This window comes from Ascaphus truei, chromosome 1 (assembly GCF_040206685.1).
Source record: "Ascaphus truei isolate aAscTru1 chromosome 1, aAscTru1.hap1, whole genome shotgun sequence".
NCBI lineage: Eukaryota > Metazoa > Chordata > Amphibia > Anura > Ascaphidae > Ascaphus > Ascaphus truei.
The window spans coordinates 465,305,630-465,320,650 of record NC_134483.1 but is presented as its reverse complement, the minus strand read 5'-3'; the positions used below and the strand labels follow the sequence as shown (position 1 = coordinate 465,320,650).

At 39.1% G+C, this 15,021-nt stretch overlaps 1 protein-coding gene across 2 annotated transcripts in view; it reads right to left on the bottom strand.

The window, feature by feature from the left end:
• Positions 1-6,854: 6,854 nt before the first annotated feature.
• The window catches only part of KDR (kinase insert domain receptor), a 28,370-nt gene continuing 20,203 nt past the window's right edge, over positions 6,855-15,021 (bottom strand). For both annotated transcript variants that reach the window (XM_075566452.1, XM_075566461.1), the window contains exons 19-30: positions 14,872-14,985; positions 13,852-13,940; positions 12,141-12,297; positions 11,700-11,797; positions 10,988-11,110; positions 10,329-10,440; positions 9,752-9,851; positions 9,539-9,644; positions 9,160-9,305; positions 8,620-8,713; positions 8,441-8,526; positions 6,855-7,408 (exon numbers count right to left, since the gene is read on the bottom strand). In XM_075566452.1, coding sequence (XP_075422567.1) covers positions 7,195-7,408; positions 8,441-8,526; positions 8,620-8,713; positions 9,160-9,305; positions 9,539-9,644; positions 9,752-9,851; positions 10,329-10,440; positions 10,988-11,110; positions 11,700-11,797; positions 12,141-12,297; positions 13,852-13,940; positions 14,872-14,985 — 1,439 coding nt within the window. In that variant the 3' untranslated portion in view covers positions 6,855-7,194. The remainder of the gene's footprint in view (positions 7,409-8,440; positions 8,527-8,619; positions 8,714-9,159; positions 9,306-9,538; positions 9,645-9,751; positions 9,852-10,328; positions 10,441-10,987; positions 11,111-11,699; positions 11,798-12,140; positions 12,298-13,851; positions 13,941-14,871; positions 14,986-15,021) is intronic.

The window sequence follows — 15,021 nt, the reverse complement described above, 5'->3', positions numbered from 1 at the left end:
AGCGTTAGGATGCCTCCTAGCAGCACACATCACTTGAAGGGGAGCTTATCCATGATGGTAGAAGCGGGGACAGTTTAGGTGTCAGTCTCACTGCGCTGATCTGGGCTTTGGCAGGCTCCACATCCGGCCACACCCCACACTGAGCCATTGGCTCCTCGACTCCTCCCTCTGGTGAAATCAGGAGTCCCAGTCGGAATAGAAGGGGCGCGGCTAGGGATTTGGCACCAATCCCAGATATTTTGCAATTTGGTGAGCTTGCATTTTGCAACTCACCACGCAGTTCCTCTGATGTTGGCGGGAACCATGATCGGACTCCAGGATCTTCCTCAGGGACCCTGAACTCTCCTCCTCAGTGCCTGTGATGAGCTCCATCTTGGGGGTGCTGTTTTTCAAGCAGCCACACCGGCTGGCATGCTCCACAGGCACTATATTCCTCCCCAACTGCAAGTGGTTCCCAATGTGGGGGTGCTGTCTTTCAAGGCATATCCCCGGTTGAGCATCCTATCCCACTTAAGGATCTAGCACAAATTATTTGAGCACATGCTGCAGTCCCATCGCGGGGGGTCCTGTCTTTCTGTGCTGCAGCATGCCCTCGGCGGATACCTTGATGGTCAGTCACTCTCAGCTGTTGAACATGGAACAAATAAAGGTTCCCAACAGATAGTCCAAAGTGGGGTGCTGTCTTGCAAGTCATATCGCCGGTAGGCATCTGCGGCACCTGGCATTATATGGTGTGTTCAAGCACCTCTCCCCTTCGGAAGTGGAAGGGACCTGGCACTGATATGGTGTGTTTCAAGCACCTCTCAGATCTTGCATAAAATATCCCGGACAAGGTAAACCGTTGGCCTTGATACGGTGTGGTTCAGACACCACTCATGCGGCAGCGGGTGGGGCTTGCATTGTTAGCGGGTACAATCTGGGGGTACCCCGCTAGCAAACAGCTGAGGATACTCTGGCCTGGATGTGGTGAGTGCCCCCATTCACTTCTCCTTCAGCATGTATCCCAGCCATATTAGCTGCCCCTGTTGCTCCTCTTAGCAGCACCTCCATATGTAGCACCTGCTCCCCCGTGCCACAGGAGATCTGGCCACTACATGGGTATTTCCCTTGTACTGTAGCTCACCTAGTCATACTGAGCCACTAATTGAGACAGCTGTGCTGAAGTAGGGATATCCTGAAAACCTGGCCTGTTTGCGGAGTTGTGCAGCTTTGGTTTACATTAAAGATAAAAAAAACTATTATGTTCTTATCCATAAACATAATCTACATTTTTTTAAATGTAGCCCCTGTAAGAAATAGTGGGCTACCTAACCTTCTCCTACTGGATAAGCCCTGGTAAGGGCAGGCGCCAGTAGTAATCATGGGGTTTTCCCCCACCAAGCCCTGCCTTTAGTGATAGAGGTAGGCCCCAGACTCTGTGGCAGGCCTGAGACAGAGGGGAGGTCCTGCTGACATCATAAGGGGCAGGGCTGTATCTATTTAGTGGGCTGCTCCTGTGTGTGTCTGTCAGATCTGTTGGAGAGTGGAGTCTGTTGCAGTGGAGAGAAAGGAGTGCTCTGTCTGGGAGCTGGATTGTGTGTGTGAGGAGTCCTGCCCTGGCAGTTGTGCAGGAGTGGAATCAGAGAGAGCATGGTCTGGGAGTTCAAGGAAACAGGAGAGAAGACTCAGAGTTCAGTCTGAGTAGAGCTGATACAGCTATGGTGGACCAATGCCCCTCACCCTGCTGAGCGGGTGAGGGGGGGAAAGATCTACCCTCACCCAGAGAGTATATGCTGGAGGTGGGGGATGGGGTATTGAAGCCCCAAACAGCCATCCTGCTAGGGTACAGCCTGGAGGAGAGGAGTGGAGGAATATACCTGTACATTTGGAAGCCCTGCTGTACATGAACTGCTGCTGCTGCTGCTGTGTGCTGTATCATTGTGCAAGGACAATAAAGACATTGCTGCTATTTAACATAAAGACTGTGTGTGAGTTTAAGATCACTCGCCCTGGAACCAGGGCTTCTTCTGGGAGGATCTTAACCTATCCCTATAGGTCTCGTCAGAAGATGGAGGCGCTGCACCGTTGCTAAAGAAGATGAAGGCATATACCCCAGAAGCCAGTCCCTGTTATCCCCCGCACCAACGCGGGAGACTCAGGCCCTCCTGTTCCAAGCAGGTATGCACCACCATAGTACATGTAGCCAGCCCTCATTACACCCTAGAGTCCAATCTGTGACCGGGGGGGGGGGGGGGGGGGACATGGGCTACATAAATGATTCCTTTTATTTGCTTAATGGAGGAACAGAAAATGCCCAAAACGTGGAATATTTCCTTTACTTAGGGAAAAAATGTAATCCACCACAAAAATAGATATCATGATGCTTTGGGTGATTGCTTCTGCTTAAACCGGTCTCTATACCAAATAATGCACCAGAAAAGGGGTCCAAGTTTCAAACAGGCTGTAGGAAAGAAAGTTATTTTTTGTAATTCCAGGGAATAAAGAAGTTATTCATTAAACAGCAATAGTGCTGATCGGGGCAGTATTGCACGTAAACTATATGAGTAAGATGTTCCCTGGTACAGTTCTGGTTCAGAAATAGTATAAAATTCAGTAGTAAAAAAAAATAATAATTTCTATCTGTGTTTGTTTGATTGATTGATTTCGATTGACACACCTGGTACAGTATTTTATACCTGAGTGGAAGGCATTTAGGTAACTTGGATACATATTGCAGAGATATCTCAACCGATAGATCCAACGTTTATCTTTTGAATAAGGAAATTGCACACTATTGGTCTCATTCACTGAGCAGCACTTGTTATTTAGCGTGTGAAAACTCTTTTGGAATTGATAGCATTAGCAAATTAGGTTGTGTACAAGAAATCTAACCATATACAGATGTATACTTAAGATATATGCTGATAATAAATAAATACATCAGAAATAAAATACAAATCTTCTATTGATGCATCCTGGAACTATTGTTTTCTTACTATAAAATAATGTCATTATTGTTTGTTGAGAATACAAAAAATTAAGTATTTCACTATGTATTTTTTGTCATACTGGATGTAGCATTGGGTATTTGTGTCTTTCGTTGTATACATTTGGTCACACTCAGTAGCACTCCTTTTGGCACATATATATATATATATATATATATATATATATATATATATATATATATATATATATATGATGTGGTGGGTGCTGGGATTAGAGCCTGCAGGGATTATGTGTTCAGATGTGTCTGGCAGCAGCATTTTGGATAGACTGGAGTTGGGAGAGTCAGACGAGGGCAATGCCAACCAAGAGAAGGTTGCCATAGTAAAGGCGGAACAAGATGAGTGTGTTGGTTGGTACAGTACTCTGCTTTAAAGGTGCAGGTTCAAAGGTTTAAACCTTTTAACCGTTGTGATAGGGGACCTGTCCATGGTTTTAATTATACATTAACCCCTTTGGTGCCAATGAGACAATCTAGGCTATCCTTAAGAGGGTCTAGGTAGCATCACTTGCACTCAACTGACCATTTTATATTTATTGCAATACATGGTTTCATGTTGCTTTTTATGTTATTTGTATTTTGCCCATGTATTTGTCGCCTGACCTACAACGCTATTAGTCATGTCTGGCTAATATGACTGCAAGTCATTTGTATAGACGGGGTGGTTGTTAGATGTGTTGGGGTTAGGGTGGGTGGGTCAATGGAGTTGGTGCTCTGGTGGGGGTGGTTAGGCCCCCTCCCTGAGGTAGGACTGTAGGGGTTAACTCCCTTGGTTACCGTAGAGGTCAGTAAGACATTGCCAAGCCATGTCTTTCTAGCCTCTGGTATGCAAGTGGTAGGAAATTAATTAGCAATGTAGGTAGTTAATTAGGTGGTATTTAGTAACCCCTTCACTACGTGGGCAGCTAACCATGGGATTGCTGGCCAATTGGGCTACTAAAGAGTTATTAATAACATCTATATGTGTTTGGCTATTTATTTGTAGGCTGTTTATTGTGTATGGTATCCCCATTGGTGCCCGACACCATTCTATTGCTGTGCATTGGTAGTCTCAGGCATTTTCTGCCATAGGGTTTGTAATAAATCTTATTACATAACCCTATGGTACAACACAGATTTCACCTTTCCCTTCATCATTGCTAGTGGTAATTAACTCTTATTTCTATGAGCTAACCCTAATTTTATCGGTTGCATTTATTATTGGATAGCTAACCACATTTCAATATCGCAGCCAGTAAATTATGATCTCGTTCTCAGTGATTAAGGTGTTCTTTGTAAGTTAAAAAAATGAATGTTGCGATATTAACTCCACTTTCGCGGAGGTTAGTGAATCCCTGCCTACGATGGTTTGACCTGCTTTATATATGCATCGAGAGCATTTAATTCTAAGCATACAGTATATCCAATGTGCCGACTATACATGCCACAGCTTGAATTAACCGGAAGACCATACTTATTTTTCCCCTTATTTGCAAAAAAAAAGATAGTACTTGTCAAACGAAAGAAAATCTGTTGTTCAGACCACTTCACAAAAACAATGTGTACCTTTTTTTGTAAAAATATTTCCTGTTTAATAGTTAAATTGAATCTAATTATACACCTTACAATAAACAATGGCAATTTCCTAATAGTTTTAACAATACTTATCTAGTTACATGTTGTCAACTCAAGGAATTTACTAAACAGCTTATCTGAAACTGGGCAACACAATTATTATGCATATAGTAAAATTAAACAGTATAAGATGTAGTGTATTTCAGTGGTTACCTTCATTAAAATAGAAATGTACAATTTTTAAAAAATGTAAAAATACTGTCTATATTCATAAGTAAAACATCTTTAATAATTAAAATACTTTTCATTAAAAAAAGGCAGTATTTTAGCGAATAAAACTAAATGGTGATACACTAGTACTAATGTCAAATAAGAATTTTGCATTGCTCATGATATATACACATACAAATTAGACAATATATTTATAAATATTTATATATTACATTTGTTTCCATTATAATGGACCATAAATATGGAGAATGCCGTTTGGGTTTCTCTTTGCATTTTTATAAAGCAAATACAAATACCATTTGCGAGCACATTCACGTGTCTCAGACAGGTCTGTAAACCTGCTTTTCACCATTATCTCTTAGCATTCAGTGCTTCCACTGCAGTTAGGGATTCTGGGTAATGACATGCAAATAAGCACTCAGTGTCACCTTTCTATAAAGTAAGCTAAAACAAATAGACATGCTACAGTATTTCTTTAAAGCAGTATGTCAGGTTTAGAACAGCAAAAGTTGACGCTTTATGGCATATTAGAAGATAAAAGGGTGTGTGTCCTTTTTTGGTTATTGTTTTACAACCATTTAATTTTCTTTTTTTGTAAATCTAAGTGATATAATTGGGGGGGACTCTTATTTCTTGCTGCCCTTATACCTAACACCTCTTTTCTTAACACAGTTAATGGATTATACTCAAAGTATGATACCCATTATCATTGGCTAACAGCAATACACTTCAATGACCTTTATGAAGCAATATTCATAAATATACTCTGCTTTTACTGGGAGTAATGCAGAAATTGGGCGCTACGCAAAACCAACATGGCTTCTTTGAATCCAATTTCCATAATTAGGATTTACACGTACTCAAGTGCAGTAAGTGGTCCCCAGCAGGAAAAACACATCCATAGTTGATAGAGGAAACTCTATTTAAATACAGTGTTCATTCAAGACTGATGAAACCTGTAATGCCGCTTTTACAATAATGTGGTTTGTCCAATGATAACATTATTCAATGCACACACTGTTACTGAAACAATCCAAAAGTAGCACACTGCTAATTATTTAAAAGAGCAGTTCCTCACCCCAACCCCACCACCTTTTTTTAAAAAAAAATAGGTGGAAAGCAGATACATTGTTGTTGTTTAAATCCCCCACATCACGTGGGCCAATAGGAAGCCGCAACAATGACATCACGGCTTCCTATTGGCCCGAGTATGGAGGGACATTCAAAACAACCATTTTGTTTTCCCTGGAGGAATGGTATATGCGCTACGTTTACAAATATGTATCGTGGGAACAAAGGGGTCCAGGGAGCTGAAATGAACACGGTTCAGATCCGGATACCCCCTACTTCCCACTTATGTAAAAAAGGGAAGAGTCAAAAAAAGGAGTAGGGTGAACTGCCGCATAAAGGCGCAAAGAGTGAATAAGGCAGTTTATAGCTACGTTATACTTCTGCATTTGATTTATTTGCATTGTAGAACTTTTTTTTACAAAGTTATATAATACTTTATTAATAGTGAGACTATAAATGTGATACTAAAATACTGCATAGTAGTCTGTAAATTGGACGTTTAAAGTAATGTTACAGTCTGTAGCACTCTGCCTACCCAGAAAGAGGACCCACACTGTGCATAGCAATAAAACATAGCATAATTAACTGTACACATATGATGCACTCCTACTCTTAAACCAACATAGTGATAGCTTGGTATTGTAACTCAGAAAGTACCCGGATGAAGATTATAACCAAATAAATACTGATTACTAGACTGCATACTGTGAGAACTAGAGTGACCTTAACAATATTGGTTCTTTACCAGAGTCAGAGAAATGGCCAAGGTTGCTGAACTTTAATAAAGTAGAGCAGAATAAGGGCAATGTCATTAATCATTGCAAGAAACACCTTCCTAGAATTCACAATATTAATGGATGAATATCTGGTTTGTTTGGTAAGTATTTCAAAAAGTGTATTCAATGCCAGGTAATATTTATAGCTTTAACCATTTTGTTGATGGATGTAACAGCAATGCACTGCAAATTCTTCCAGCAATGAAGGGGTCAAATGTAAGAAAAGGCAGGTTAGACACTCAGTGTCAATATATGAAACATGGTTCTCAAAGGTCCATACCCTTTTTTTTTATAATAGTATAAAAAATATACACTTTGCTTATTGATAAATGTTTAAGGCAATGTCATGGATGTTGCAGTATGGATGCATTTCCAACATATGTTTTACATCTCCATAGAACCACAAAACCGTGTCCACACTACGTTCTGTGCATGTTTCTTACAAAGTGGAAGAGCATACATTCAGTATGCAAGTTCGTGCCTTGTCTGCTTTTTTACATGTGGACTACTGTATCTGCTCATATTTTGTGAGAATGAGTTTCACTAGTAGTTTAAGGCAACATAATCCCAAAGTGTCTAAAGAGATGTATTCAACAGGATCACAGTTTCATGGTGAATTTTGTCTTTGTAGCAGGTCTCGGGTGATGCATCTCTCTGCAGAAGTTGTGTCTCTTCACTGGAATCAGTAGTGGCCTCCGTGTCATCTGAGTGGTAACCGGATTGGTAATCGCTGGTTTGGTTTGAGGATCCAGATATAACTGACTCCTTGCTTTTACTGGGCACCAAAACACTGAGAAATAAAAATCATCATAGAATTTTACATCTCAACAAGAGTAGAGCTCTCAAAAGCTTGTCTTATAATATCAATTGCTAGTGCAAATAAAAAAGGTATCACCTAATACTGAGTACTCATTACTCTGCACTATCACAATTGGACTAACACAGCTAATTCTATTTAAACCTCAACAATAAAAGTTTGTTCTCATCACTATTCTATAAATCATTCCACAAACACGGCACTGGAATTATCTGACTGATGATGTTAGCATGTTATGCCTATGAATACCACATAATATGAAACTATGCTTAATACAATTATTTGGGATAAACTTGGGTTGGGTTTATCAAGGGCTTTCCGTAAAGCTGTATTATAGATCTTGTAACTGATTTATGGAAGCTCAGAGCCAGCAAACCCACTCAAAAGCCACTTTTTCAGCATTTCTGACTCATGAGCTTCAGTTTGGTGGCTGGCTTTGAACTGTGAGCTGGACATATGCTACAAACCAGAAATGTTAATCTCACACTATGGACGAGACATGTAGATCAGAGTGGGGTTGCTAGCTGTGTATTTCTGTAGATTAACTGTTTCATCTGTTGTGTCTTTACAATATTGTATAATAGTGGGTGTTGTCACTTTTGTAACCACCATAGCTACTGTATTTAAAAAATCACAAAGATCAATTTATACTTTTGGGTAGAGTGCACCAAGATTTAAATATTATTCCAAAGTACAGCAACACATGCTATACTGATGTCTTTTACTTTTTACATTTAACACAATAGAATATGACCTGGCACACCAAATCAAAAAATATCAACAGCAAATACAATGAAAAATTAGTCAAAAAGAAGAGTGACTCCTGCTCAATAGTCAAAAATCTCCAACAATGCAACAGCAGCATACATTACGTTTGCAGATATTTACTTTTACATTTCCCTTTTGATCTCTATCACATAAATTCATAATCTTCCTGTTCCTCATTTAATAACACAAAAATGTACACATACTGTATACTGTAACAGTCGTTAAACTTCCATTTACCTAAATGATAGGGCTTGATCTTTTTTGTTCTCCAACGTTTTGAGCTCTTCTGATGCGAGGACCATTCCACTGTCTGTCTGATTGTCCTAAAATAAAAATAGGAAGGGCACTTTTACAATGTTCTTACTTTTACCATAAATGCATTTTTATCAGGTGAAGACAATAAGAGAGGGGCTTACATCTTGAGCAACGTTCACTGTTGTTTCCACAGGAATATCCTCAAACGTTTTTACACTTACTGGTCTACTTTTCCTCGCATTGTTTTGAAGGTACCTACAAAAAACAGCATGTTGTTAAAAAAGATATCTTGCCAAAGGCCTTTGTCAATGCTCTATGGAATTCGTGGGGTATATAAAACTAACCCTGCAAATAGAGACTTTTTATTTGCAAGTGCAGAACGTGTTAAATCTTGGGCAGAAATTGTATCGTGAAGGGAAAGTAACTTTGAGAGTCTTTTCAGATTACCTAGTATGGGATTGGTTTGTTTATCAAACTATGAGACAAAAAAACTACAAGATTCAAATATTGCATTAGTTTCAACGTAAAATTCCCCATTACAAAATTTGAAGCAATATTTCCAATAAAACAAAAAATAACTATACATGGGATTTCCTAAGATGTCAAACTCAAGTAATCAACAGCTGGGGTGCTTTTTATTTCACCGTAAAACTACTAAAAAGGAACCCTGTAGGATGTGTATACTATATATAGGTCAATACCTTATTCCAGCTGCGTTATCATAATTGAATTTTGAATCACATATTTCCTCTTCTTCCATACAGGAAACAGGTGAAGTCGGCAGAGAGAGACCAGAATCCTCTTCAATGTTCAAAGATAATGTAAGTGGAATATAGTCTTTACCATCCTAGAAAGGAGAGCAACCAAAATCACGAACACTGTACAGTATTACATATCACGTATCATACTTATTTTCATGTAAAACATGCAACATATTACCTGTTCAATAAAACTCATCAGAAACAATTTAAGGCATGTAGATGCCTTTTGTTTGTTGCTTTGGGAGATACTGTAAAATATATACATATAGCATGATTCTCTCCAAAAAAAACCTCCATTGCAAAAAAAAAAAGCATTTACCTGTTGGACATTTACTTGCAACACATTTCCTAGATGATCCACGAGTTCAGAAAAGATAGGTCTCTCCTGGGGATCTCCATGCCAGCAGTCTAGCATTGTCTGGTATCTACAGGAGCACAATAAAACCAAAAAGGCAATAAGTAATCTACTCGGTTACATAAAACAGCGTATCTTTTCATGGAACGGATTTCTTTGCCGCTGCAATTGTCTTACATTTCTACTGTTGCATAATCTGGCGCTCTCATTCTCGTGCCTTCTTTTAATCGCCTGCAAAATTCCTCATCAATTTGTACTCCAGGGTAAGGGGAGGCTCCTACGGGGTTAAGCAAGAAAATGATTAAGGATCTTATTATGCAGCCTTAGTAGTGATTTTTAGTACAGTAGTTACTTAATATCTATACAGTATGTTGTATCATCAGTTATATTTTCCATGTTATACGATAAAGTATGATATATACAGTGCTTAGCTGACAATGAGTAAAATAACAATTTATAATGGTGCTAAAGAACTACATAAAAAAAGACAATTATGAATAACAATGAATATTGTAGATGAAAACATTGTAATATTGATTTCTTAGACAGTTCTTGCACAACATTGTTTGCGCTTCATGCAGTAAGGGGTTAAAAATGACACACTGTTCTTTGATAAGAGACATAGTTCAACTAGACATGAACATATTTATCACTATGATAAATCACGAGTGTTGCCACCGAGATCAGCCACACAGGATTTCCTGCACATTAATTATTACACTGTGAATAGCAGCTAGATATGAAAATAACTCACCTAATGAAAATATTTCCCAAAGCAGCACCCCGAAAGACCACACATCACTTTGTGTTGTGTATACTCTGTCAAAAATGGTTTCTGGCGCCATCCATTTAAGAGGAAGTCGAGCCTACAAACAAGGAACAGTTGGCCATCACAAAACTAATCGAACATCTTTAGAAAATACCATCTAGTACAGTGGTTCCCAGACATTTTTAAATTGTGCAACCCCTACCAGAAAATATTTGTTACATGAAACCCCAATGAATAAATCTCGTGGCCTGCTCATTAAAGTATTACTTGTGGCGGGAACGCACATTTAATAATATCCCAAACTGCACCTCGGTGTGTGCAGACTGCATAGGTGGTATTGCTGTCAATTTGAGAGCTTCCAAGCAGACGCACCACAATGTCTGCCGCTGTGGATGCAAAGCATTGTGGGGAGAGACTTTGAAAGCTCCTGCTGTAATTGACAGCTATACCACCCACATTAAGGTACAGTTTGGGGCCTACACAGGTGGTTAATGAATCCACCATTGCATATTGTTTTTGGCGAACCCCTTGGGCAGCTCTCGCGAACTCCTAGAGATTCCACAACCCCTTGTTGGGAGTCACTGATCTAGTACATTGCAGGATCATTTTGAATATCTCAGAGTAATAAAATAATGGTTACTTACATCTCCTTTCCGGACATAATCTGGGTCTTTATAGACATCTCGTGCCAAACCAAAGTCACAGATTTTGACAACGTTGTTTTCAGCCAATAGAATATTGCGCGCTGCCAAGTCCCTATGGATGCACTGCAAACAGGAGAAGGACACAAGGACACAGTGAGTAGTCTCTTTTCTCTCCGCAGTTGATTTCCTATGCATGTGCAGCAGGGAACATAGCCATACATCTTACCAGAGATAAAAACATCAACTGGCCATTGATGTTTATTGTGTAGGAAAGCCAACACAATGGAGATGTTGATATCTATCAATAACTTTAATAACATAGTAATAAATAAATAAATAAATATATATATATATAAAAAAAAAAAAATCCTATTCCTCTTCTGGTCTAGTCAAACTTTCATCTGGTTACAGTCCAGAGTGGTTGTCTTCTCAATCAAATGGGTGTTTAATTTAAAAAAAATCCAAAATGAATATGCAAATATGATGCGGTTTAGGTAAATTATTGTGTAACTAATTTACAGCTGAGAGATAATACACATTTGTGAGCAACGCACTTCAGGTATCTCTAATCAAAGGCTCAACTTGATGTAATAATACAGTCTGTGATCACCAGAAAATGATTCACTTGTCAAATATTGATGCTAGACGTGACTAGAGATCTTCCTCTTGTGGTTTTGTTTTGAGAAATAGCACTTCAAGTAGAAATTCTTACTTTACGTGAGGCCATATACTCCATCCCTCTGGCCACCTGGAAGCTGTAGGAGATCAAATCCTCCATGCTCAGGGGATTCTTACAAATGTCTTCAGAAACTGTTGCGAAAACAACAAAGATTTGATCAGATATGGCACAGAGAAGGTGAGAGATAATGGACAAAGGCTATACTTATACTAGTGAATTATAGATATTGTGTCTCTTTTCTCATCAATTTACTTCAGTTAGCTCATCATACTGCCGAACATTTTTAAACAAATGTGAGTCCTTTTTGGTTGTAGAAATGTGGTGAAGGGCATCTTCAGGAACAAAGGAATAACATCTTACTCCAGATACAACAATAACAGAGCCTTTTCCACAATTAGCTTCCATCCTGGCAGTCCCACCATGGTGAACCACTGTTGCAAGTCATAAAGTTACCAGCTATAAAATGATCCCTACCTTCTTCTTCTTCCACATCACTGAGGGACTTCTCTTCAGCAAAGCCAGAGCTTGCTGAACTCTGACTACTTGCAATGCTGTCTAAACGGCGCTTCAGATCGCCTGGGATCTCACCGACATAGTGCTGTTTCCCATGCCTGTACCGGGAAGATTTGGTCTACAAGGACAAAATATACATGCATTCATTGATAAATAGTTTGAAATGAATACACAGGTTGCTTCAGTTTAGCATGCTATACACTTTTACAAAGAAACAATTGTAGAATATACAGTAAGTAGGTACAGAGATCAGCTGACCATGAGATGTTATAGCTCATAGTACAACTGCGTCTCCAGCTTTACGCAATCTTTTTCTTTCACTTAAATAATTCTACTTTAAAACATTTACTATTTTTAAACGCAGTCATTGAGTCATGTCAGTGGCTCCATCAGATGCTGTGCTATCTCTGCTTCTCCCCTGAACTCCTCTCCTCCAACTGAGATATGGGTGTTTATGATGAAAAGAAACATGAATGGTATTACCATATTAACTGATCCAACCGGAAACTTAGTTGTTTCAGTTTCAAAGAACTACAATGCCACCACTACCCTGAGAAAACATATATTTTTTTACCCAATTTAAAGAGAATGCAGCATTAAACTTTGCAGCAACAAACAGTGTAAATCTCCGCTCCAGAGGCAGCACGTTATGGGGGTCAAGAATAACTGCATAGAACTGTGATTGGTATGTTATCTTTCACTATGCCCATGTCTGTCTTCCTGATCTGTGACGGCAAACACAGGAGACAGGAAGAAGACAGAGCAGCACTCAATGCCCCCACCAAACAGCAGAATGTATCCCATGAGGTAAAGAATGCAAACAATATTTAATTTTAACCAAGACCGTCACGAGAACTTGCATAGTCTAATGACTTGAGTACATTGTTATGGAGACCCGGGCGCTGTCTAACAATATGTAGTCAAAGATACTAAAAGTACCAGTGAAAATGTCCAAAACAGAAGTCTCAGCAAAGAGAACTTTTGGGGACTTCTGCTTTGGACATTTTCATTGGTACTTTCAGTATCTTTGACTACATATTGTTATACAGCGCTGGGGTTTGCATTTTCCCGCTCTTTTCTGATATCTATTTAACAAGTTCACTTGAGAGAACATGTATGCAAGGTTCCCCTTGGCAGCCATTCCTATTAGAATTGGTCTTTAAATAAGGATTTTTTTCTATATAGTTATTTCACTTTATACAGGCATGCCTCGGTTTAAGGACACCCACTTTAAGTACACTTGTGAGTAAGGACATATCGTCCAATGGGCAAATGGCAGCTCGCGCATGCGCCTGTCAGCACGTCGTGAACAGCAATACCGGCTCCCTACCTGTACCGAAGTGGTGCGCAAGCGGGGAGACTATAGAGCCTGTTACAAATGCATTATTTATATCAGTTATGCATGTATAGGACGATTGCTGTACGGTACATGTATCGATAAGTTGAAAAAAGGTAGTGCTTCACTTTAAGTACATTTTCGCTTTACATACATGCTCCGGTCCCATTGTGTACGTTAATGCGGGGTATGCCTGTAGTTCACATTAATGTTTTTTCACTATTAGTTTATTAGGCACTTGTTTACCTTAATGGTACAGTATTTGTAGATTAAGCTCTTATTGTATGTTCATAGTTAGTTAGTTTGTTTTTCACATTGTTATGGAGCATGAAATACCTTGTAGATAACAAATTCATTCCTTTTGCTTCTTAAATAGGCCGAGAGATTTCCAAATCTGCAGTATTCCACAATCACCATCAATGGACCTAAAAAAAGGAAGGTTAACACGTATTTGCTAAAATAATATGACACGGTATTTGCCCTGAGAATAACAGAAATGTGCTATGAATCCTTAAGAATTTTTTCTAGTTTCTTTAGCTTTCATTTAAAACAAATGTGGTAATATGTCAAAGCTCACCCCGCCCCCATCCCGCAAAACCTGGCAAATAATCTTCGCTAAATCTATTAAGGATAACCCCTTTCTCTTTATGTGGTGCTTGCGTCTTGTAAATTCGGAATATATATATATATATATATATATATATATATATATATTTAATTCAAAAGTGTCCGTTCACCCCTCACGCTCACCTACAACCTTTTTGCTACTTGGTTATGTTATACATCGATGGACAGCTCTTTTATTTCCCAGATTTAATTTTTTTTAATTTCCACAAATTTCACCCGCAACCATTGCCAAAACTGTTATGATTTCCATTTGAGTCTCCACTCCACTCTGGGCTGTATTTATTCCATTGCCCCTTCTGGAAATCTTACAACTAGCACAGCAAATAAAAATACCACTTGTGGGTACATTAGCATGTCTCAGACCTGTCTCACAAGGCACCACAAGGGGTATTTTTATTTACTGTGCACTGTACGGTGGAGGGTTTTTGTCACTTTTTTTCCACTCACCATAACTTGTTTTGTGTCTGGGTATAAATAACTTCAGAGCTTACAATTTAAAACAAGTACTAAGTACAATAACAAAACAAGTACCTAATCACTATTATATTCTACAAACTACATGCAAGCCGTCTCAAATTGGTATCGCTGGCAGTGCAGTTGTGTTACATTCCCGTGCATGTGTATTGGCAGTGCTAGTACTAAACAAAGCCCGACAAGGACCTCTAGCAGCAGAGCCTTGTATATAGGGAGTAGACTGCAATGTGCAATGTACGAATAAGGAGTCCTCACCTTCTGGTTTAGTGCAGGCCCCAAGTAAGTTAACAACATTGAGATGGTGACCAATATGGCTGAGAATCTTCAGCTCGGACATTAACGCCCTGTGCTCACTGGTGGTAGCCCCTTCTGTAAATAAAAAATACATTGAATGGTTATTATATA